Source organism: Hirundo rustica, chromosome 5 (genome assembly GCF_015227805.2).
Source record: "Hirundo rustica isolate bHirRus1 chromosome 5, bHirRus1.pri.v3, whole genome shotgun sequence".
Taxonomy (NCBI): Eukaryota; Metazoa; Chordata; class Aves; order Passeriformes; family Hirundinidae; genus Hirundo; species Hirundo rustica.
Window position 1 is genome coordinate 16,325,172 of NC_053454.1, and position 24,367 is coordinate 16,349,538.

Genomic DNA, 24,367 nt, shown 5'->3' on the forward strand with positions numbered 1-24,367 from the left:
CAGTGAGAATTATCAACTCCCAGCCAACAACAGGATTTGTACAGGATTTGCTGCTCCTGCTGGCTTTCTCTAAGTCTACGGGGCCTGTTGAAATTAATCCAAAAATACTTAGAGATGGCTGATGCCAATCCAAGGCCTCTCTCAATGATTTCTGTCAGTTATTGGTAATCTGGAGAGGTCCCAGCCAACAGGAAGCTGGCAATTGTCCCAATTTTTGAGACGGGCAAGAGGGTTGACCCTGGAAACTATGAACCAGTCACTTTTACTTCAGTGTGAAGTAAAATTATGGAGAACAAAGGTTCCTTTTCAGAGGGTGGTCAGAAGTGGAGCAGGCTCCCCAGGGCAGTGGTCAGAGCACCAAGTCTAGTGGAGTCCAAGAAGTGTTTAGACAATGCTCTCAGACACATGATGTGACTCTAGGGGCTGCCCTGAGCAGGGCCAGGAGTTGGACTCTGTCCTGCGGTTCATTGGGAGAAGTGTAACTAGCAGGTCAAAGGAAGTGATCCTCCTTCACTGTTCAACCCTCATGAGGCTGCTTCCAGGGTATTGTGTTCAGTTCTAGTCTCCACAGTTCAAAAAAGACAAGTAGTTACTGGAGAGGGTCCAATAGAGGCAAAAAAGGTGATATGGGGCTGAGAATCTCTCCTAGGAGGACGGACTGTGGTACCTGGGTCTGGTTAATCTGAAGAAGACTGAGAGGGGATCCCATCAATAGATAGAAATATCTCAAAGGCTGGTGTTAACAGGATGGTTCCAGACTCTTTTCTGTGGTGCCCAGCCACAGGACAAGGACTAATGGCCATAAACTAAGCCACAAGAAGCTGCACCTCAATGTGAGGAAGAACTTACATATATTGAGGGTGTCTGAGCCCTGGAAAAGGCTGCCCAGGGAGGTTGTGGAGTCTTCTCTGCAGACATTCAAAACCCACATGAATGTGTTCCTGTGGGACCTGTTCTAGTTAACCCTGCCTTTGCAGGGGGTATGGAATGGATGATCTCCAGAGGGCCATTGCAATCCTAATGATTCTGCGATCCTTCAGCTCAGGATATTCTGTGATACTCTATGATGCAGAGATTATGATAGTTTTGTGATATTGCAAAAACACTGGTTTTAATAGAATGTCTTCCTTTTCACATAGGCAATTTTATAAAATCTGGGCTATTTTATCAATCTATTGAAATATTTTTTCTATGAGAAAAATTGTTAAGATTGCATTTTATGAAAGGTATGATTTGAATATGTAACATAGATGCAAAAAAAAAGAGCTTCCTACTTCATGTATTGTTAGAAGATATTAACTGAATAAGGTACTCATAAGACGATATGAGGAAATTTTTATGCATTATGAAAGGGAAAAAATATTTGTTTGTTTTGATTCTTGATCAGATAGGTCACAATATTGAACGAAATACAAATTGTTTACAGGAAAGAAATGTTGGTTTGTGTTGCATATGGCAAGTTTTTAATGATGTTTCATAATGGTTGGTTAATGTAGTGCCTTTCCAGAAAACATCATAACTATGTTATGTAAATAATTAAAAAATGTTACTGTTTTATGGTTTCATATTATATAGAAGATTCTGAGATGTCCACCATTAGTCGAGTGCTTAAAAGCATCTAAAAGTCTTTAGCCATTGATAAATTGAAATTATTAAGACCTCAAATTAGAACACAGGTCTATAGACCTATAACTTCATTAGGTTTTGAGTTGGGTGGTTTAGGTTTTTTTCCTCAAAGATGACTTTCTTGAATTCAGTCTGGTGTAAATACAAATTGTCAGTATAAGGTCACCAATGCAATATAAAACAAAGCAGCTAAAGAGAGATACTTTTGGAATTGTAAATGGAACCCTGTGACTGAAAATTCATTTGTGTCCAATTTTGTATGCTTTAGTGTATAAGCATGTAATGTAGCATATTTTTCAAAAGAATAATGGAGGTGGTTCCTATTAACAGCTGCATACTGATTGATTCTTCTTGTTTATTAGCATTCATGGCTCTTCTAAGATGTACTCTTCGTGTGTTTTATAAAATATCTTAATAGTTGCTTCATTTGAACAAGGAGGAATTTTTATCAGCAAGTGGATACTTGTAGTACTTCAGTTCTAATGAAGCTTAATAATATAACCTAATGTATATGTTGATAAAAGAATTTCCTCAGAATACTTCTTAAAAATTTTTAAAAGTTGGGGGGTTTTTTTAAATAATTAATTACATGAGCACATGTTCTATTCACCACCATTAGCATAATGTAAGTATAAAGCTTGTTGAGACACATTTTGGATTTGGCAAGCAGCCCTAAAAAGTCATAGTCCAAAGAAAAACAAAAGGAAGGAAGAAAGACAGCCTTTTGATTAGATTTAGAAAGTTATTTTGTGAAGTTTAACTGTGTTTCAGCTCATCTATTTAGTCAAGACTAAAGTTCCCGAAGATGCTCCAGCAAATGTAAAGACAATAAGCCCAAAATAAAACTAAAAATGTCTCTAAAAGACTGCTCTTAACTCAAGCATGTTGCAAGTATTTGGATGGCAAAAGTATCTTCTTTGTATAGGGAAAACAAGGTTTAGTTTCCAGTTGGGTTCCAGGAAACATAAGTAGTACCACCATCAGCAAAGTCATTTTGCCTTTCTGAGAAACTAAACCTTTAATCTTCTTGCCACTATAGGCTTCATTTCAAACTGTCAAGTAAATTCAGCACTTTTTATAACCTCAAAACTACTTGCTGTGATTACGTGAAGAACCCCTCTGCTTACACTCTGTTATGTCTGGCTGCACACTGGAAACTTTTTAGGCAAGGCTTGGTGTCTTCCTCTGCCTGTAGAGCCAGTGCCAGGACAGTTTGATAGCTCTGTCCCCAGTAACTCTAAGGATGAGAAGATCTCTTATGGAGAATTATGAGCATGGAAGAAGAGTGAGCAATATAATATAGGAGCTGTGAACCTACTGAGAGGGGGAAAAAATGTAACTTTTCTAGTGAAGGGTAATTGATTACTGCCTTCAGTCACAATATACTTCACAGGAACAGGATTGTAGCAGGATATACTGATGTATCATGAAATTTACAGGTATAAATTAAGGAAGGTGACCTGATCACAGGCTAGACAAATGAATTTGCTGTTAGAGCTAAAACCAGACCTTGCTGTTTGTAGTGTAAAGGACTACTTCTGCAATGCCAGAGAATGTTTCTTTTTATGACAGCTAAAAATCCACACTTACCTTAATTTGCAGAAGTCAGATTTACCTTTCCTGTGTAGGTGGGTGGGAAATGGAGATGATAAGGACCTCATTTTGCAGAGTCATTATGAAATAACAGAAATTGTAATGCAAGAGATGGTTTTTATTATGTTACTTCATAATATACATTATATATGATACAGTTGCATTGGATCTTAGGCTACAATCCTCAGTTCTATCTCCAAAATCCAAAATTTGTAAGCAAGTTTTCCTATAAAATGGAATAGTATGCATTCATTTGCTATTGACTTTACTGTTGGATTCTGAGATTAGTGGATGAAGATGATCCTATTTTAATGAAATACATAATGCTCTTTGTTTTATTTTTCTGGTTTAGTTATTTGGATGGAAATCAGTTTACCCTTGTTCCAAAAGAGCTTTCCAACTACAAGCATTTGACACTCATGTAAGTAGTTTTAAAGCAACATTCTCTACTGAAATTAAAAGCAAAACTAAATACCTTACTCAATTATACCTGAATTTATTTATAAGAAAAAGCCTGAAAAATGTATCATATTTAGCAAATACCCAACCATATTTTATAACTGAGGATATTTTATTCTTCTTATCACATCGTATATATAATATACTCACATTTTATGAACATGGGTATTTTATTCTGGTGATTACATAAAAAAATAACAAAGCAAAAATTATAGTTGACCTCAAAAGATACGTAAGAGCTTAAAAAGTCAGGGTAATTGTTCCTCCCATGGTATATGGTTTGCAGGACCAAAGGAGAGAGCTTGCCTAAATTGCTTTGCTGCCAACTCTATTGCTGACTTACTGTGTGATTTCAGGCAAAACATTAGTTGCTCTAAAATTTATTACCTCTACTCCACGAATGGTTTGATTACGATTTCTGTACCTTTTAAGTGTACAGTGAGAAAAACAGGAAGACTGTAGATGTAAATGCCTGTAATTCCATCTGTAATTTCCATGGTCTTTGTTAAGAATATAAAAATGTATACCAGCTGAGGCTGAACTGTGTTACATTCTGAAAGCAGTTTGTGGTTTCATTATAATCAGAATGAAAAGTGGAGGGGAGTAATAGAATCCCTTGAATTTCATTTTTCACTGGGTTTAGAGAGATTCAAAAATAAGAAATTAATTTCCTTTTTTTACCTCATGTTAGATGAAAGAAGTCACAGACCTTAATTTTTTAAAACTCACACTTTCAAAACTTTTTGTATTTTTCAGATAATATCAGGAAAAAGAGCCTTTGCAATATTTTCAAGTCTGTGTAGAACTTGTCAGAAAACTTTTGTGAATAGTTTAGGGAAGTTATGAATAAATAGGTATGAAGTTATGAATAGGTAAATAGAATGCAAGAGTATTAACAGTCTCCACTTGTGAGAGTGGGCAGATTATTTTAAACTCTCCTATACATTTACTCATACTGCTGTTACATAGTTGAGAATGTTCCTCACCTGTGTTTGGAAAAAGAAACCACGGTGCATAGTCCTGTGGTCAAACAAATAATTACATACAAGTCTCCTGAGTTCCAGATTAACAAAGAAAGTAGTTTATTTTTATCTTTTTCATTCTCTTTTGAATGTATTTCTCTGTTATACTTACCTAATATGTTTATTATGAGTCAGTCATCTTACATGCTTACAAAAATTTCAAGTGGGGAAATATGTATATTGCATAGCTATTCAACAGTGCTCTGAAGTTAATATATCAAGGTTCCCGCAGAAACAAAGGCAGTATTTCACCACAAAATACATGAAACAATACTGAATGAGTCAACATAAAATTAAAAGTAAAGCACAATATGAGAATAAAGAACATACAATATTCACATTTAATGTGGCATCTTTGAAGTTACCAGCATTCCACCACAGCTTCCATGTTTAAGGCTTTATTCATTAGAATTTTGACCAAAGAAGACATTAATACTTTTTCTGTAAATCTAAGTTCTTTATAATAATAGCTCTGGGCTTTGGTGTCTTCATCATGTAAGTGTTAAGTGGAGTATTAAATGATATTTACTTAGGTGTCATTAGGGACATGACTAGAATGACTTCCACTTTAAAACATTACTTTCATTTTTGTGCTTGAGTTCATGAAGGATTGCATTATTAACTTGGAAGCATGATGAACATTGCTATTGTATTAGAATGCATTGCACTGCTTTTTCATCTGTGTTGAAATGAGAATGCTTTTTATAGATCAAGCTAAACAGTTGCTGGGCTTATATATGGCATGTGAAAATAAAAACAGGTGCTGCTTTAAATAGTTATATTAATGATAATACTACTTCTACTAATGAAAATGTGTCTCAGTTTAACTTACTGTGTTTTGGAACTGGGGTAGTCATTTTAAGGTCTGAATTTCTGAATTTATTTTTTAGAGATTTAAGTAACAACAGAATCAGCACTCTTTCTAATCAGAGCTTCAGCAACATGACTCAGCTGCTCACCTTGTAAGTTTAAACATGTAACAGTGACTCTTTGGAAGCATACAGTGGGGTTTTTGTCTTGGAAAGAAAGAGCATTTAGTTAAATGGTATTAAAACTTGCTTGGTTTGGAGGCTGTAAAATAACTTGTTTCCTAACTAGCTATGTGTGCAAAAGCTGATTTTGCTCATGCTCTGCATAGTTTACTGAATAAATGATACATTTGCTGACAACATTTTATATATTTTCAGAATTCTTAGTTACAACCGCCTAAGATGTATTCCTGCACGGACTTTTGATGGGTTGAAATCACTTAGGTTGTTGTAAGTATTGTTTTTTAATCATTGCTAATTTCCATTATTTTTATTTGTGTACAGAAAATAGCAGAACCATAGGAAGCCAGCAGATTTTAACACCTGTCAGATATTTCAGAAGTGATAATTATGTTAGCCTTAAAAACCTAAGACATGCGCCTTTTACTTTTCTGATTTTTAATGTCGGCTGTATTTCTTTTTTTGTGTTATGTTCTTCCTTGTTAAAAGCATTGAAGGCTAGCAAAAATGCTATATGCATAAATTCCTTCAGTATATGTCAGGGGTGGTTGCCATTGAATTTTGAATATTTTTATTACAACAGTAAATTTCTTTGTCTTGTTTCATTTAATGTGGGAGCATTTCCAAAGCTGTGACATCATGATTAAGTGTTGAAAATGAGTAACTTTACTTTTTGTTTGCAAGAAAACTTTCCATTTTACCACTAGGAAAAACATAGTTGACAGGGCACAAAAATGGACAGATTCAAATAAAGAACAGTCAGTCTCATTTACAGCTTCAGTTTGTCATTAAGAAAAAAACCTGCAAAAATTCCTTTTCAAAAGTCCACAGAACATGGAATTTTTTCCTCCATGTAGGTCATTTATAATCATTTAAATATTTGGTTGGATTAAATACCTAAAGCATGGCTTTATTTAAGTGTGCTTTCATAATTTAAGTTATTCAATATAAATACAGATAATTTCAAGAACCATACGATATAAAAATTGATAATTTCAAGAACCATAATTCTATACATTAGATGTATTCATGTAACTGAAAGAATTTATAGAAAAGGAGAGATACTTTTCACAGAATCACAGAATGAGCTAAGTTTAAATGGACCCACAACGATCATTGGGTCCAACTCCTGGCAGTGCACAGCACCATCCCCGAGTCACACCATGTTCCTGAGAGCTTTGCCCAAATGCTTCTTGAGCTCTGTCCGACTTGGTGTTTTGACCCCTGGGGAGCCTGTTCCAGTGCCCAACCAACCTCTGGGTGAAAAACTTTTTCCTAGTATTCAATCTAAACCTCCCCTAACTCAGCTTCAGAGCATTCCCTCAGGTCCTGTCACTGGTCACCACAGAGGAGAGATCAATGCCTGTCCCTCCTCTTCCCTCATGAAGAAGTTGTGACTGCAATGAGGTCTCCCCTCAGTCTCCTCCAGGCTGAGCAGACCAAGTGGCCTCAGCCCCTCCTCGTACGGCTTCCTCTGAAGGCCCTTCACCACTGCCATTAGTCTTTTTTGGACACTCTCTTATAGCTTCCTATCTTTCTTATTTTGTGGCACCCAAAACTGCAGTTTTCAAGGTGAGGCTGCCCCAGCTCAGAGCAGAGCAGGACAATCCCCTCCCTTGCCTGGCTGGTGATGCTGTGCCTGATGCCCCCCAGGACAGGGTTGGCTCTCCTGGCTGCCAGGGCACTGCTGGCCCATCTTCAACTTTCCACTGACCAGGACCCCCAGGTGCCTTTCCTGGCACTGCTTTCCACCCTCTCATCCCCAGTCTGAACCTACATCTGGGACTGCCTCATCCCAGGCTCAGAATCCAGCACCTGTTCTTGTTGAATTTCATATGGTTGGTGAAACCAGCAAGTTTTGAAGTTTTTAATTTTCTATCTCTACTATCAAATTCAGACAAAAGTGTTAATACTTATATTAACAGTCAATGTCTGTATGTTCTAAGAATCCATGAAAGATTAAAAAGAACATAGGAACATATAAACGTAATTAATGCAAATTTCAGAGAGCTGCTGAAAAAATCAGAAATTCTTCTGCTATCTGCTATCTTTAAATCCAGTAGGTACTTTGCATAACTGTGCCTACTTTATCAACCTTTACTTTTCAATTTTAAAATAATTACAGTATAATTATTTATATTTCTTATGAAAACCCAGGATGCAAAAAAGTCAAATGACAAATAAGCTGACAGAGCTTACGAAAAAAAAAACTGAAACCACAAACAGTTGGAAACACTGAGGAAGTGTAAGAAAAAAAACTGTGAAAAGCTGAAGACTGTTGAAAAAAAGATGAAATTTGCCAAGTTAACCTGATGATTTTTTATGCATTGATATTATTGTGTTTCTTTTCTCTTTAAGGTCTTTACATGGCAATGATATTTCTGTTGTTCCTGAAGGAGCCTTTAATGATCTTTCAGCATTATCACATCTGTAAGTATTCAGCTGGTATACTTTTCTTTTGGTTATGCTTTGCTTATTTCATATAGCCAAACAAAGACATAATGCAAAGAAGTTCTCTGGAAGAAGCTTACGCTTGTGCAGAGGCTCAGCACTGGCCAGGGAGCTGGCAGCAGCTCAGCAGAAAAATCCTGGGACTGCTGCTTGGGCTGCAAGTTGAACTTGCCTGCCCTGTGTCCTCGTGGCAGTGAAGGCTAAAGACACTCTGGGCTAAATTTGAAAGTAAGCAGCCAGTGAGCATCCAGTACAAAGCAGATTTTTATGAACTACAGCAAATCCAGCATAGGGGCAAGCAGGGTTGGGAGGTGCCTAGATTGTATAAGATGTAAGGAGAAGCTACAGCCCAAAGAATGGGGACATCTAAAAGTCTTCAAGCCTAAGGATTAAAGCAATGATGAAGACTTAGAGGTGCACAGTGAAGAATCAGAGTAACGCATTAAAACCTGGAACAAGGGAAATTTAATTGAACATAATGAAAAATTCTTCACTGTGAGGATGATTCAGCCAGGTTGCCCAAAGAAGCAGGAGAATCTCCGTCCCCAGAGATTTTCAGAGCGCAGTTGGAAACAGCCCTAAGCATCCCAGACTGCCAAGGTAGCCCTGCTTTGCGCAGGAGGTGAGAATAGATGAAAATTATTCTATGATTCTGTGTCAGTGTCTTGTTGACACTAAACACATCACATCCTGTGGCTGTGCTCCTTCCGCACCGGGCGGACGCTGGCCCCTGGCTGGCTCAGATCTGCACAGCGGCCAGGACGTTTTCAGTCCGGATGTGCAAGCAGGTTATCTTTACCTGCTGGGCTCAGCTTGTCAGCAGCAGCTGGACCAAGTAGTGTCGTGACAGCAGCAGCAGTAAGAAAAGGATGGCTCTCGGCTAGGCAAGTTAGAAGATGTTTATTCCAGGCTGAGCTGCAGGAAGTCTGCAGCTGGTCCAAACTGCAGGCCAGAGAGACTTTGAATCTCCCTCTCTGATCTTATAAGCGGGGGAGGGATCGGGGGGGGTTACAACAAGACAACAAATCAGGGGATTCAGGGGGCAACAAGGAATGTCCACCTCCAAACCTTTGACCACTCACACCCAGAAGAAAGGAATTCCCCCTGGGCGACCTATCACTCGACGCCCTCCCTGGGGATTTCCCAATCTTGGGAGGAGTTCCGAAGTGACAGACAGGCTGCCCCAGAGCGGGGCGGGGAGAGGGGATGGACTGTTATAGAACTGGGGATACAGTGAACTGAACCATAACATAAAACTTCTTATAAAAACCTAATAAAACAATTCTCGCACTACCACAACATCCAATTTCAGAACATAATTTGAGGCAATAGTTATCCAGTTTTTAATTTTCGTTGGGAACGTAAATTAGAACAAGCTACCTTCTGCAGACCTTGTGGTGTTTATGGGTAGTTTGAGGACAAGACTGTAGAAATAACTTCTCTGCTGTGGACTCCAGGACGGCATGGATGAATGTAGATGAGAGATCTCTGAAGTTGGGTTTTAGAAGGTGAGGTTTATTGTAAGGGATATGAGGCCTTGCTCTGAGCTGCCAGGCTGCAGCTCGTGGCAAGGCCTAGGAAAGTGGGGGAAGGTAGAGGTAGGGAGAGGAAATTCCAAGAGAGGAAAGTCCTCGGGAAAGGGTGCCAGGCAAAGAGAGCATCCAGCCCCCTTGGGACCCCTTATCAGGGGTCAAAAGGTGGGCTGGATCAGGGCTTGGGCCAATGGGGTTACAGATACCTGATACTTCGGGGGAGGGTTACAGGTGTGGGATGAACCATTGGGGGTGAGACAGAACATCCCATTTGACCTCTGGGTCTGGCTGCAGGTGACCTTCAGCTGGTCACATAACTGTTTTCCCAGACATCCAGTAGCTAGGACATCTCAAACATCAAAACTTACTTTCAATTCTATCTCACTTACAGGTTTCACATTCTCAGAATCTAAGCAATCATATTTATAGGGCTTTCTGGCTTCATCCTCCCCAATACAAGACTTTGAGGAGTATGTTGACTAGTGCATTTAGATATATCTGGGGGTTTAAGTTTTTGAACAGCAGCAGTTGTTAAAAACTTAATTATTTGTTTCTCATTCAGTATTGGACATTTATATTTAGCTCTCAGAAATCTCATACTGATTAAGCTTTCAGTCATTGATAGTTCATTCAATTGCTACTATTAAGCTAATTTATCTACATTAAATAGCAGTAAAACTTGGATAGATTTGATCGTTGCTGGTGCTTTTTTCTTAATGGATACCAGTTATCCTTGTGAATATTTAGATTTTTGCAGAACAATTGTGTTAGTTCAGGCTGTAATCCACTTTTGCCAATACAGAATGGACAAATTCCAGGTGTTTCGCCTTGCATGGAAAGTTCCCTTGTCACTAACTCTCCTTCTTTTTCTGCTCCGACTAAAGCCTGACTGAACAAATATGTATATTTCATTGAGTGCAGCTTGAATTTATTAAAAAGTTAATATGAGAGGGCTTTCTGCTCAGTGGGGCAGAAAAGAGTGTGTCAGCTCTGGTAGTTCCTACTGCCTTTGCTTACCAAAGATTTTCTTGTATCTCTAGAAAACACACGCATTCAAAGCTGTGGAAAGTACTGAAACATCTGGATAAGGAAGATGTTCTAATACAGGCATTTGATAGTGTTTGCACATGTTGAGATTATCTGTTAAAAGTTCCATGATTACTGTATTTCTTAAAAGGAACATGAGTACATCTTTACAGAATAGCACAAGGCTTCAGTCCTCCAAATTAACTACACAATGTTTCGTTGTTTTCAGAGTTTTAATAGTATTTATAATTTTTACAGAGAAAATAAACACTTAAAAATCTGTTACAGAAATTAATTCTAAAAATCTCTAGCTAAATTATTTTTTAATCAGAAAAAATCACATGGATTATCATTTAAAGAAATAGATTTGCTTTCATAATGAAGCAATTCTTATGTAACTACTGCAAAGCTAGGATAATGTAGTTTTATTTACTTATTCAGCAGAGAACTCTTACAGAATTCTGCACATAGTTGTGAGTTCAGTGAGACAGCTCCAAAGAGGAAATAATTAAATCCAATTTGGAAGCTTAGAAACAGATGGTTTGTACCAGCCTGGGAGCCGTAAACTGAAAAGGAGAAATATCAGGGCAGAACTCTGTGTAATTGTCTTGATTGCTTCAGAAGAAATACTTTATTCTTGTTATCTTGTTAAATTGCCCAGTGTCAGTTTCACTGCTGATGCAGCTGATCTTCACCGTTACAAACCAACAGTGAAACAGAGTTAGTTGATATTAGCTCACCAAAGTTCACACATAGTGCTGTTGAGAACATCTAGATTTCTGACTATGTTTCTAGTAAAACTATCACTTCTTGATCTAGAACCCAAATCCAGACACTTAGTGCTGTGACAGGCATTTTGGTGGTGGGAGAGCAAGTTTGCATTTTAAATGGTTTTTGCCAATCCATTTTCTGGCTTTTTTTTTTTTTTTTTTTTTTTTTTAAGTCATTTAAAACTTGACTTCCAATTTTATTTGTCTTTTTTCCACAGGGCTATTGGAGCAAATCCTCTTTATTGTGATTGTAATATGCAGTGGCTATCTGACTGGGTAAAATCAGAATACAAAGAACCCGGTATTGCACGTTGTGCTGGTCCTGGAGAAATGGCAGACAAACTTCTTCTCACAACTCCTTCTAAGAAATTTACTTGCCAAGGTACTGTTGCGATTTTTTTTTTTCTCTTTGAAGTGTCAATGTTTAATTTTTATAAATAGTTGACCTGTGAATTGTAGAAGATGTGTTGACGAAGGATGTTTGGACAACAGGCAGCTCTTCAAAATGCTGTTTATTGCATAGATGATGTTACAGCAGTCATGGGTTGTGGGTGACAGAGCCAAGCCTAAAGCTGCCAGCAACAGCTTATATGCAAGCCTGAAGCCACTTTAGTTCTGGTTACAATGCATTATATATTTTTCTTTGCTGAGCATCCTAATATATAATAACCAATCAGCATCATACACAATACCTTTACCATTACCTACAGCCTATCATTAACTATTATCATTACCATATTATGGTCACTACTATCCAACCACATGACTTAGTATTTACATTTAAGCTTAAAGTTGTTTTTCTGTTTTCTTGCAGTGGAAAATTCTTAGACATTTTTTCTACTTGGTAAAAACATGGGGGGTTTTGCCTATGCTTTTCTTGGGATTTATCTTTACTTGGTAAAAACATCTCTTTGTTTGTGCTCAACATATCCTTTGCTCTAGTCATAAAACCTCCTTCCAGCTCAACTTAACCTTTGCTTTCTTAGTTGTCCAGTAACTACTGGCTCAGCAATCCTTAATTTAGACATCTTTTATTCTTCTATATCGAAAGTTGCTTCCATCTCGATTCTGCTCACAGGTTCCACATTCAGAAAGCCTTCTGCTAAGCATATGTATCTGTAAAACTTTCTTGTCAAACTTTCATCTTTCTCAACAGTGAATTAAGTCTTTAGTATTCAAAATACACTTCTTATAGCATCTTAACTCACCCTTGTAATTATTTACTCATACTTAAGGATATAGCCATTGATTCCAATCAGGAAATGTATTTATTTTAAAGATTTTAATTCCTATCTCTTTTAAAGTAAATATAAAAAGTCTTTGGACTTGCAGTACAGTATTCCTTGTGATGTACATACTGCATAAAAGTACAGGATGTACAAAGGTACTTTGTACTGGCTCAGTCATGAATAGGAGTTTAAACATCTACTCTTCCCTCAGCATTTCCCCTTCAAGCTGTTCACCATAAAAACTGTAAATACATCCATAATCCTAGCAATCAGCAATTAAATGTATAATATGTCTCTGATATTTCAGAAGAAAGCACAAACCAAAACAAACCAAAAGCAAACCAAGAAAAAGGTACATAAAGGAATGTGATGGCCACTATAGTGGTCTCCATCTAAAACATTGTTAAACGGGCTGGTGTCTCAACGTATTTAACTCCATGTTGATACCAGTATTCCTGGCATTTGTATCACAACTTATATTATTGTCTGTTAATTCTTAGGTTCTTTTTCTGAACTGTACTATTACTTTTTTTAAAAGTACCCCTTTACTTTGTATCAAGCGAGAACTTGGTTTGTTTACTGTTTAATCTTCCTCTATTCCACTGATTTATGCTTTCTTAAATATTTTGAAAACACAGAAAGCATCTGCTGTAGCTTCATTTTTAATGGTCCTGATTTAAAAACATTGAAACTCCAATTTAAAAAGAAAAAAAAAATGTGTTCTTATATTTGTAAGCCATTACTAAGCTCATTGTGATTTCTGAGGCATTAGACAGCTATGTTCTTTAGTCTTGTAGAAGTAACTTAGTGTCTAGGTAATCTTCAAGCTGTTTTGACTTACTCATCTTTTAATGTATCTTCAAAGGTGAGCTTTATCCCTTTGTCATTTTGTTCTTATAAAAGCAAAGCAGTCGGACTTTGTCAGAGTTTGTCTTATCCAAAGTTGTTCTTTACTGCATATTTAATCTAGTCAGTCTTTTCTCTTTAGACTTTCTGTCAAAAAACTTTTTTTTTTTTTTTTTTTTTTAAATTGTATATAAATATGACTGGAAGCTATCTTGGTTTTGTTTTTTTTTTTCCCCCCTCTGAATCATTCTTGAGATTTCTCACGAGTACATCTCTGAGGTCATGCCAGTGTTCATTGATATGACACTCATCTGGTGCAAAGTCTCTTAGCCTCATTTTAGATAGGACATTTTCTGGCCAATCTAATAATTTTCTTTACCAGCATCCACTGAACAATATTGCTTTTATTGCACACCGTTATAGGGATACAAGGGAAAGAATATTTGCATGGACATGAGGAGCCTGTTTAGTTATTTTCCAGCTTTGTCAGTTTTACAAACTGTATTACTTCTGCCTACAATCATTGTTATGTTTCTGTCAGACAATCCGGAAATTATATCTTATTCCCTCTTGCCCTTCAGAAAATATCCTTTATATTATTATGCAGGGTAAGAACTGTGTATTTGTTTCACTTCCAAGGGTGGAGATCTTTGGATTATGGATACCTTTAAAAGCAAATAATTTTCCTGCCACTGTCCTATGAAGATGCTCACAATTACAGATTGCAAATCATCAGCTTTTTGATGACATGATGGGGCTGTAAGACATTTTGAGTCTGTTGCTGAAAGATAAGAAATTTTATCTTTTGCTTAAAAGTGAACTGCTGAATAATAGAAATTAGGAAGATGCTCTGTTCCTATTAGAACCAAAATATTAGCTTATGAATAAAAGGGCTGTTTTCAGAGTATCTGTTGATGGTCTGCTACTGTATATTTATTTACAGGAAAAGAGTAGTGTGTAATTCCCTCTTATCACTATCCATGGATTCAATTGACAGTGAATTAGGTGCTTGAATTTTACCTACATCATGAATAGTTCCCAGTGAAAATGACATTTTACAGTGAAGTCTCATCTCAGTTTAAAGCTCAACAAAATCCCTTTACCTTACTCTAATTTTATGAATTCTTTTACTGCAGGAACATCCATTAATATTTTCTTCTTCCAGTTATTTTTCTACATTTGTGGGTGGGGTTTTTATTTCTTTTTTTTTTTTAATGTGGCCTCTAACAGCTTCTCAATCTTTTACTTTTACCTCTTTATCATCCATGCCCTGCTTCTAGAGATTCCAGGGCCTTGTGGTTTTCTGATACCAGGTAAGGTGATAAGCAGATCTGGAATGGGTGATCTGCTTAAGAACAGACCTTCTGACCTTCCTTTTGTGTACCTCAAGCAGACTTCTTTCCTAAGACATGCATGTGTACTGTTTGTTTTCCCCTGTGATGAATTTACAGATGATTATTCATGATATATCATTTAGGATATTGTATGAACAGGGTTTTTTATTTCAAAAGCCTGGGTGTAAAATCTGAGTATCTAACTGAAATTATTACTTCCATTGCATTGTACTAAAATTGGTGATTTCATCTGCAGTGTAAATAGTGCTTTAATGGCCTTATGCAAGAGAGGAGTCATGTCAGAGCTCAAAGTTTTTCTTGCAACAGATTTCTTCAGAAGCTGGTTTGGGACCATTTGCATCATGGTTTTTCTTAAAACATCATAGCTACACGTATATATCTTTGTCATTAAAATACTGTTAGTTTTTCTTGGTTTACAAAAGATTTTTTTTTTTCTTAGAGTTTATTCAAGAACACAGATGTCTACAGTTTGAAAAACTAAACTAACCAATAGGTTATAAACCAAATTCTTATTCATATACAAGTCTTTTAACACATGCAAGCAGGAAGAATAAAGGAACAGTATAGTGAAAATGAAAATAAGTTCCAAAACTAATTTTGCATTTCTTTTGATCTTACAACTGAAGAATGATAAATCAAAATATTCATTTATATTGGATACTACACATATATTAGTTTGAAATAAATAAACTACAAGATCAGATAATGTTGCATACTCACTTGTTGAGACCTGGGTTCCCATTTTCTGTCTGTTTTGGAAGTGAAATTTAGAGTGCTAATCCATTTGGGAACAAAACCTTATTTACTGAATGTTTTTTAATTTGTGCAAATTAATTAGCATTTTATTGCATGAAAAGAGAATATAGTATTCAGAAAAAAACAGAAGGAATGATTGACTTCCAGGCTACATCACAGTATTAAATATCTTTATGTATGTGCCACTTTCACTTAATTTTTTTTCACAGAACCTCCTAATATGCTTAATAATCAGCAGTAGTCTAGAGTACAGTCAGGACTTTCTAGGTGTTTATTCTATGATGTTTGATTCAACTTTTCTTTCTCTCCTGTGAGCAGTTCTAACAGATACTTTGATCAGGTATAGATTTCTCTTTCAAAGTAATGTAATGAAGAGAAAAAAAATTGGCTGTCCATACAGATTATGGCTTTGGCAATAAGCACCTTATCACATATTAACGTGTTCTGCTTGCAAGTTGTGACACAGAAGGATACCAGCAACTGCAGATTAAACCAAAACAAAACAAAACAAAACAAAACCAAAACCAAAAACAAAACATACAAAAAAAAAAAAAAAAAAAAAAAAAAAAAAAAAACAACAAAAAAAAACAACTAAAAGGTCACCTGCTCTTTGTCTAACACTCCTTACTTGATCCTTACAATCATATGGTTTCCTTCCAGGCCAGCTTCTTTACAATTAATATGAAATTAATTTGCAAAGAAAAATAAGAAATTTAAGCAATCTAAGTTTAAAAATAGAACAAATCCCTACATCTGAGCAAAGCCCTTTTAGCTTTGAAAACTCTGCAGTTTGGCTCATTTCATGTAAAACCTGTTACAGAGCAATCGATTATTTTCTCTAGAAGGCCCCAGGAGTCTGGGATTTTTTTTTTTTTTCCCATTTAGAAGAAATTACTGTTTATTCCTTCAAAGGTACAGTTAATCTGTGGATAACTGAAGGAGTTTTTTAATAGGGGAAATCTGAAATCAAACTGAAGGCAGTATTGTCATCAGGCCATAGAGCTGGTAATAATGTATGTTTGTTCTCTTAATAGGCATTAGACAGTCACCTGTTTTCTCTTACAGTAATCAAACTTCACAAAAATTATGCAAATTAATCATTATTCATACACAGGTGTTTTCTAACTTTTAACAAGCAACCAGTGATTTCCTCAGTTGTTTTTAAAAAAAAAAAAAAAAAAAAAAAAAAAAAAAAAGTTCCTAACTTGAAAATTTGCCAGAAAATGGCTGTAAAACTGGAAAACTACAAAGAGAAAAAAAAAAATCTATATAACAGGATAAGATCTGTGTAAGTCAAAGCTCAAATCTGGATTCCGAAACTTAGGGATTTGTCAATTTCCGTTTCTGATTTCTTTTATTATAATCATTAATAGAAGGTAGACTGTAAGCATGGGTTGCAGTCTTGATTTGCATATAGGTTTGAGGTACAGTTTACATGATTTGTGGGCTCGACAAACACAGAAATGCATAGAACTGTGGCTGACCCATAAGGAAGAAAGAAACAGTATAAGGTATTTATGGTGAGGTAACATGGACAATGCAATTCAATGTATGTTATACTTTGCAGATCTTCAAGAAATTTACAGGTAATTTTACCATTTCATTTTGCCATCTATGTGATCCTGCAGATAAAAAATATGTTAAAACAAAAATGCATTTAAAGAAGTGCTCTCAGTAGCGCCATCATGGGAAGGATTGAAAACTCTGATAGCCCATTTTCTCACGGGCACTTCCTACTTCATAACAAAACAAAAGCTGAAATTGTATTCTTAATTTTTTTAATACAAAGGAAAGGTAATTATCAAGGATCAGAACTGTATGACTTTCAGAGGATAGGAATAGTGGAATCACTTTGGAGTCAGCTTCTTAACAAAGAACTAGAACATGATATTTAAACCAAAATCCAATCTCGTATTTGCTAGCATCAAAAGAAGGAAGGACAGTTCGGCACTTCATTAATATAGAAACACGATAAAGTCTAAAATACAAGATGCATTTTAAAATTTAAAGCAACATGTCAGATAGAACCGGTCCAATGAAAATTGAAGTTGCTTGTTTCTGACTATCCAATTTGTATTTTTAAGGGTCTGTGGATGTTAATATTCTTGCAAAGTGTAATCCCTGTTTATCCAATCCATGTAAAAATGATGGAACCTGCAATAATGATCCAGTTGACTTCTACAGATGTACATGCCCGTATGGTTTCAAGGTAGGTACTGCATGAAGAGGACAAAGCTCACTGAAATGTAAGCTTGTCTTTAAAAACCTTTAACTATTCTTTGTCTCCCTTCCACTAGTGTCTGTGTTTTCTTCTTACATTATAATTGTTGCTCCCTCTGTAGGGTCAAGACTGTGATATTCCCATTCATGCTTGCATTAGTAACCCGTGCCACCATGGTGGAACTTGTCATTTGAAAGAAGGAGAAAAAGATGGATTCTGGTAGGTTTTTTAATTGTAATAACAGGATGGAAAACTACTGAGATTTTTATGGTAAACTAATGCTGGTGTTAATCTTTAGGTTCTCTGTGTTTTCTGGTGAGAGCACCACCACAAAGGCAGATTTTTAGTGCTTTGGAAGTTTTCAGAACATGTTGCCATCCTTGGAAAGCTTCTAGAGCTTTGAATCTGTTAAAAACAGTAACAAATGACTGTGATTAGTTGAGGCATATCAGGTCAAGACAGCATAGTATTGACTCCATTATGTTAATTAATAGCTAGCTAGATCCCTGCTGAAAAAAATCTCATAATTCATCTGTTGTTGTGTGTATTACTTCAACAGACAGCATGTAAATGATAAAATGTAAATCCCAGTGAAACAGAAAATTAATGATTCATTTGAAACTCACTATGCCAGCAGATAAACATGCTGTGAGCATTTTTAATCTTGAGTTATTTAATCACACAGTACAATTACTCCAGATGTACTTCATGAATTATGAAATAAAGTTCTTTAGCATTCTTATGTGAGATTATTAGTCATTTTATAATCTACACCTCAAGCTTGTTAGAAATGACTCTTCAAAAAGATACAATTCATTATCCTGCAATTTGTTATGACATTATTCTTACTTTTAATCCAAATTCTGCCCAAGGATTAAATAGTCTTCTATTAAAAATTAAGTGTATACATCTTAATACCATGCCTCAAGAATTTAAATTGTCCTTATCATGCCTCAGAATTTGGCCTTTTTCATTTATTTGTTTGAATACTACATATTTTGAAAATTAAAGCAATCTCATAGTGCAAGCTTCAGAAGTTAGAGGTAGTGCAAATTAAATGAAAATGTATGTGTAGTCATGTTTGAGTGACTTCTACATTTATTATCTATTTTGATGTATTTGTTTTGCAGAAACATGATTAAAAGCAAAAAAATAAATTAGTGCTTTGAAGAATTTATGCAGGCTTGGGTTTTTTTTATATGAATGCATGTACATTAAAGAGAGTTTTATATTAGTGCATTTAACTGAATGATTGTGGAAAACTACTATTACATACTAAACACTAATTCCACAGTATTTTCCATGTATTTAAATTTAAAGAACCAAAGGGATCATTTTCCATAAGAAATATAATCTAACAAGGTAATGGAAGAATGCTTTTCAAAAGGAACGCTCCATGATTTAATTTAGCGGGGTCCTTAGACTAAGATATGACTTTAGAAGGATTTTCCTGTAATTTAAATTATAAAAAATACTTCTGGATTGTTTAACATAAAGACTTTTACATCCATGCTCTTTCATGGAATATTGGAATTCTAATATAATTCTATTAATTACAGTCCTTGTCTGGACTCCCCACCTAAAATACCCTTGTGGTTATTTGGTTTTTTGTATTACAGGTGCACTTGTGCAGATGGATTTGAAGGTGAAAACTGTGAAGTAAATGTTGATGACTGTGAAGACAATGACTGTGAAAACAATTCTACTTGTGTGGATGGAATTAATAACTATACTTGCCTTTGTCCACCTGAATATACAGGTAGGAGTATAAGAGAAGGCACAGGTAATTCAAGAATTACTAGCAGAACCGTGATATTTTCTACTTTGTAGGTATATTAGTAGTTACTCTACAACTGACTTAATACCGGGTGTCCCACCTTATTTTTCTTCTTTATGGTTTGTAGTCAAAACTAGATTAATGTCTTCTCATTAATTCCATTTTCTTAGTTTTAAAATTACAGCATTTTTGTATTTAAAAGTTCATTCAAAATGTTCCCATTCTTACTGTTTGTCTAGATAACCCAGTGGAGGACCTCTGTAGCTGTAGAAATCTGAAAAATATTCTGCTTTTATCCTTAATCCTCATTTTACTCTAAAGAATTTGTCTGTGCCACTGGGGAACTGTATTTGGCACCCCTGGATGCTGTCCTGTACTTTGCTAGAAACAGTAATACCAAGTGTGATGCTTCCTGCACAGAATACAAAGACAAGTGTATTTTGTTTCTGTCACTTGGCAGCCAAGCCAAAGCATATCCTTCTCTTTGTGGCAGAGGAACTCTTGCTTACTGTCATGGTCTCTGTGAGAATGGAGAATAGTTGAAACAGCAGCACAGAGGAAGTAGGATCTATTGTTTGCACTGATATTTATTATCTCTTCTAACTAGAAAGATCTATTTTTTATCAGATAGTTGACCACTAGAAGAACATAGAGCTTAAATTCATTATTATTTGAGATGCATAAAAAAGAAATGTAAGATCCACCATAATTTGGGAATGAATTCAACTCAGTCATCCTATATTTTTATTTTAATTGATCAAAGTTGAGCTCTGGGAAACTGTAAGGGGAGGTGAATGCATAAATTAATTTCATTTATTGAAAAGCCAGCTAACTCCTTTCTCACCTAAAGTGTTTCCAACACTTGTTCTACAGACTGTTGGATTGCCTCCCTTAGTTTTAGGATATTCAAATTTAAAATCAGTATATGCACAGCGAGTGAAGATGTTAAAACACAAGTATAAGAAATACAACTTCATAATCTAATAGAGGTATTCATCCAGTACTTATTCTGGGTAAATGGTAGAAATTTCCCCAAGCAGGATAAGCTACAATATCTAAAGAAATACAAAAGCCAAAAAGCTATTTAATAATATGTGGATGATCCATCTGTGGAAGGACAGATATAATCTTCTCATAAGAGAAAATTCTGTTGGACAGATATAATCTTCTCATAAGAGAAAATTCTGTTTTGCCAAGTTCCAATACCTTAATACCTAAGTGCAATTGACAATTTGAGCCTTGGAAAGAAATAAGAGGTAACAGCCTCAGTAAGTAGAAACAGCAGTTCTACAATATTTCAGGTACATGAGAGTCAAGTCCAGCTCCCCTGGGATCAGTTTCTATCTTCTTTAAAAATGGGATCAGGTGTCCTCTTCGTAGGCTGGAAGAATGCAAAGCAAAATTGCATCAGTCCCGTCTTGCTCTCCAGTGGTTTCATGGTCCTATTACACAGGAGATAGTTCACTTGCAAGTGCATTCCTCCTCCTCAGCTTTGTAGGTGTTTTTTACCTGTGTTGCTCATTTCTACATTTTCAACCTTACTTTGGGTGCCTTTAACTGTTAAGAGTCTGCAGCTTATCGGATTTGCAGTATGCAATAGGAAGGACAGCTTTTTATTAAATATCCATAAAGTGGAGACAAAGGATTGTCTATAGCTAGATGCTAGCCTAAAACTGTGATTAAGTGTGCCTGTTGCATTTTTGGATTATTGTAAATGAAATGTAAATTTTAAATTTACAATTGAAATAAAAACTCAAGTATTTCTCTGTATATCTCTATGGATAGAGAAAAAAGGAGAGAAAAAACAGTGATAAAATTTTTGATGTTTGTATTGCAGTTGTGCTTCTTTAGTCAAAATACAAGAAAATGCATTTTTAAATTTGTTTCGTATCTGTGCATAATTTTACCATAAAACTATGAGTTTTACACGTACAGTGCCTGTTCATAATCTCTACTGAAGTCAGTGAGACACATGACTAGGTGAGTCTTCTCACCAGCTCTAAAAGAAATAAAAACAATCTATTTCTAATCAGTAAGTTTAACCTCCCAGTTCAAAACTGCTGAGAAATTATACTAACTCAGACTTTTTTCAACACTCTGTTTTTAAAAAAAACCCGCTTTTTTAAAATGCATCACTAGAGCTTCAACTCATTTTATACTAATTGTAGCAAAAATTTAGGTTTTCCATTACACAGAGTAAAGTACAGAATTCTACAATATACTATCTATCATACAAAGCATCTAAGACTAGAACACAATGTGTGAGATCTTAGGTGATTTTTGAAATAAGTTATAAGGTGAAAATGTAAAACATTGAGCTAGCCAAGGGGTCCTCATATCTGTCATCCATGGTTTTGCATAATAAATAACCTTTAGTATTAAGAATTAAACTGAAAGCAGTCTGGGCACATCAGGTTCTAAAACAGGTAATGTTCAGAATATAAAGTAATTGTAAAGTTGCCTCAACTGTGTATGAGGTACCAAATAATTTGTAGATCTTTTCTTTTTCTCTGGCCTATAATCTGAGTTGAAAGATAAATAACAAAATTCCTGTCAAGTATGTACAGAGTGATTTTCATGAGGAACTTGGTAAACATTTGGATTTTGATATCTGTTCTAACAGGTTAAAATCATATCCATATTTCTAATGTTTGTTTTTTATGGAAGGATTTTTCACAAAATGAATTCATGTACTAGCTAGCCAAAAGTACCTTAACAATCAGGAAAACGGGCTATATATTCATATTCAGATACAGAGACTTTTAAATTCAGAGGTATTGATCTCTAGCTCAGGAAGTCCCTGAGCCATAAGTGGCACAGTGTTTATACCAGGAAAATACTACTCTAGGCTTGTCTTGTCCTCTTTTAATTCAGTTGACAATACCCTGAATTGTCTTTGTTCAACATGTCACAGCATATACCTACTCAACATGGAATTGCACCAGCTCAGAATATTTTTCTGGGTGAATGATTATCTGCAAACATGCTTTACATTTCAGCAGCACAGTATAAAGAAGTCAGCTGAAACATGCTGGTATGAAATGTAAATCATTCTTCTATAAAATCTTATTTTTACGTGGAGGGCTTGTTAGAATCTGAAATGAACTGCAAAAGATGTTACATTGTAAAACCTAACAGTCTGGTTTTGACTTTTCTAACAACCTCTTGAAAATCAACACTTCTCAACTACATTGTGTTGATTTAAAACCAAGCAATTAGAAAGCTTATTGTGTTGTTGCACACGAATCAGGAATCAGTTTTGCTCTGCTTCAGTTAAGTTTTACAGCAACCACCACAGGTACAGGTGGAAAGACAAAGAATGGTATTTTCATTATAATATGAGCTTTCTTAAGATCACAGACTGTAACTGTGACACAACAGTAAACAAGTGGAATCAGAGTTTCTGACAGAAACCTGGAGAAATAAAACATTTAAAATACCTCACTCCGTCCTGCACTCTTTAATCTTGCTATTCTGTTAACATTACCATCTCCTTTATTTTAACCCCAGTCTAGTAAGCTTCAGGTCATTTTATGTACATTCTATAGATTACAGATAATCATTTCTCTTACTCATTGTCATCAGTCATTAGATCTCAGAACTAACTGATACAGAAGTAAAACCTCTCTTACGCCACTGGTGGCATGTACTTCTTGCCCTTCGTTTGTTGTGTTCTGCTGGAGGTGAGACTTTGAAGCTTGCTTCGTTTGCTGTATCAACCTCTCTGCTGCTATGGTTGTGCATTAGCTTAATGTGCTATGCTGTTGTATTACAATGTAAAAAGTCTCTTGTCTCTTCTGTCTTTGTCACTGCAAGCTGCTAATCTGAATGAAGTGGAAAAAGGTCAGTTGTCTTTTAAGCCTATTTTCACTTACCTCGGTTTCTCACTTTCCTTTTCTTAAAGGTGCATGGATTTCAGTTATTACAAATGAGCAAATCATATATAGATATAATTTAGAAAGCTCACTGAAAATCCTCAAATTAGGGGCTTGGCTGTTGCTGTGAATACATGTCAAAATAATGTTGTTGAAGATGCAGATCACTGTGCAGGAGTACTTTAATACTGCGTTCAATGTCTTTTTTTCAGATGTATTAAAACTTGTGCAGACATTGATATAAGGCTAAAAAAAGCTTACATTATTGTGTTCTTAAATCCTTATTCTCCTAACCTTAAAGCCATCTCATGGTTCCGTGCTAATGTATTCTCTGTGTTATAGCACTCTTTTGCTTTATTTTCAATAGATTGTCTTACTAGAAAATATGCCGGAGAATCAAATTACAATCTTCTTGCTCCTCATTTCTGTGGCTTCTTATTTGCTGTAAATATCTAAAGAAACTGAAATGATTACATTAATCTGGGGCTATGGTAGAAGAAAGGTAATATTGAAGAGATTTATGACACTAATTTTGGGTGTTTGATTTTTATTTTTTTTAAGTTTCCGCTTAGCACCTATCACACTAACAGAGATAAACCATCTGCTCTGCAATCTGATCATATATTCAATGTGAGACCTAGCATAATCAATGACAGCATATTTATGAAGTTGTATATTTAGTTTTAAAAGCAAATGAATAATTTTGTGGTATATTTGTCATTAATTTGATAAATATATTTTCAGCTTTTGAAGCAATATAATATACAGTAATATAAATAATATGTATATTATATATATAGTGATAAAAATGTGCTAATTATCCATGAAATAACACATTGA

At 35.5% G+C, this 24,367-nt stretch overlaps 1 protein-coding gene across 1 annotated transcript in view; it reads left to right on the forward strand.

Annotated features, from left to right (window-relative positions):
* Positions 1 to 24,367, forward strand: part of SLIT2 (slit guidance ligand 2) — a 241,465-nt gene that overhangs the window by 210,094 nt on the left and 7,004 nt on the right. Inside the window, exons 23-31 of the mRNA XM_058420666.1 lie at positions 3,572 to 3,640; positions 5,591 to 5,662; positions 5,888 to 5,959; positions 8,048 to 8,119; positions 11,687 to 11,850; positions 17,739 to 17,863; positions 17,997 to 18,094; positions 19,495 to 19,634; positions 23,469 to 23,495. Coding sequence (XP_058276649.1) covers positions 3,572 to 3,640; positions 5,591 to 5,662; positions 5,888 to 5,959; positions 8,048 to 8,119; positions 11,687 to 11,850; positions 17,739 to 17,863; positions 17,997 to 18,094; positions 19,495 to 19,634; positions 23,469 to 23,495 — 839 coding nt within the window. The remainder of the gene's footprint in view (positions 1 to 3,571; positions 3,641 to 5,590; positions 5,663 to 5,887; positions 5,960 to 8,047; positions 8,120 to 11,686; positions 11,851 to 17,738; positions 17,864 to 17,996; positions 18,095 to 19,494; positions 19,635 to 23,468; positions 23,496 to 24,367) is intronic.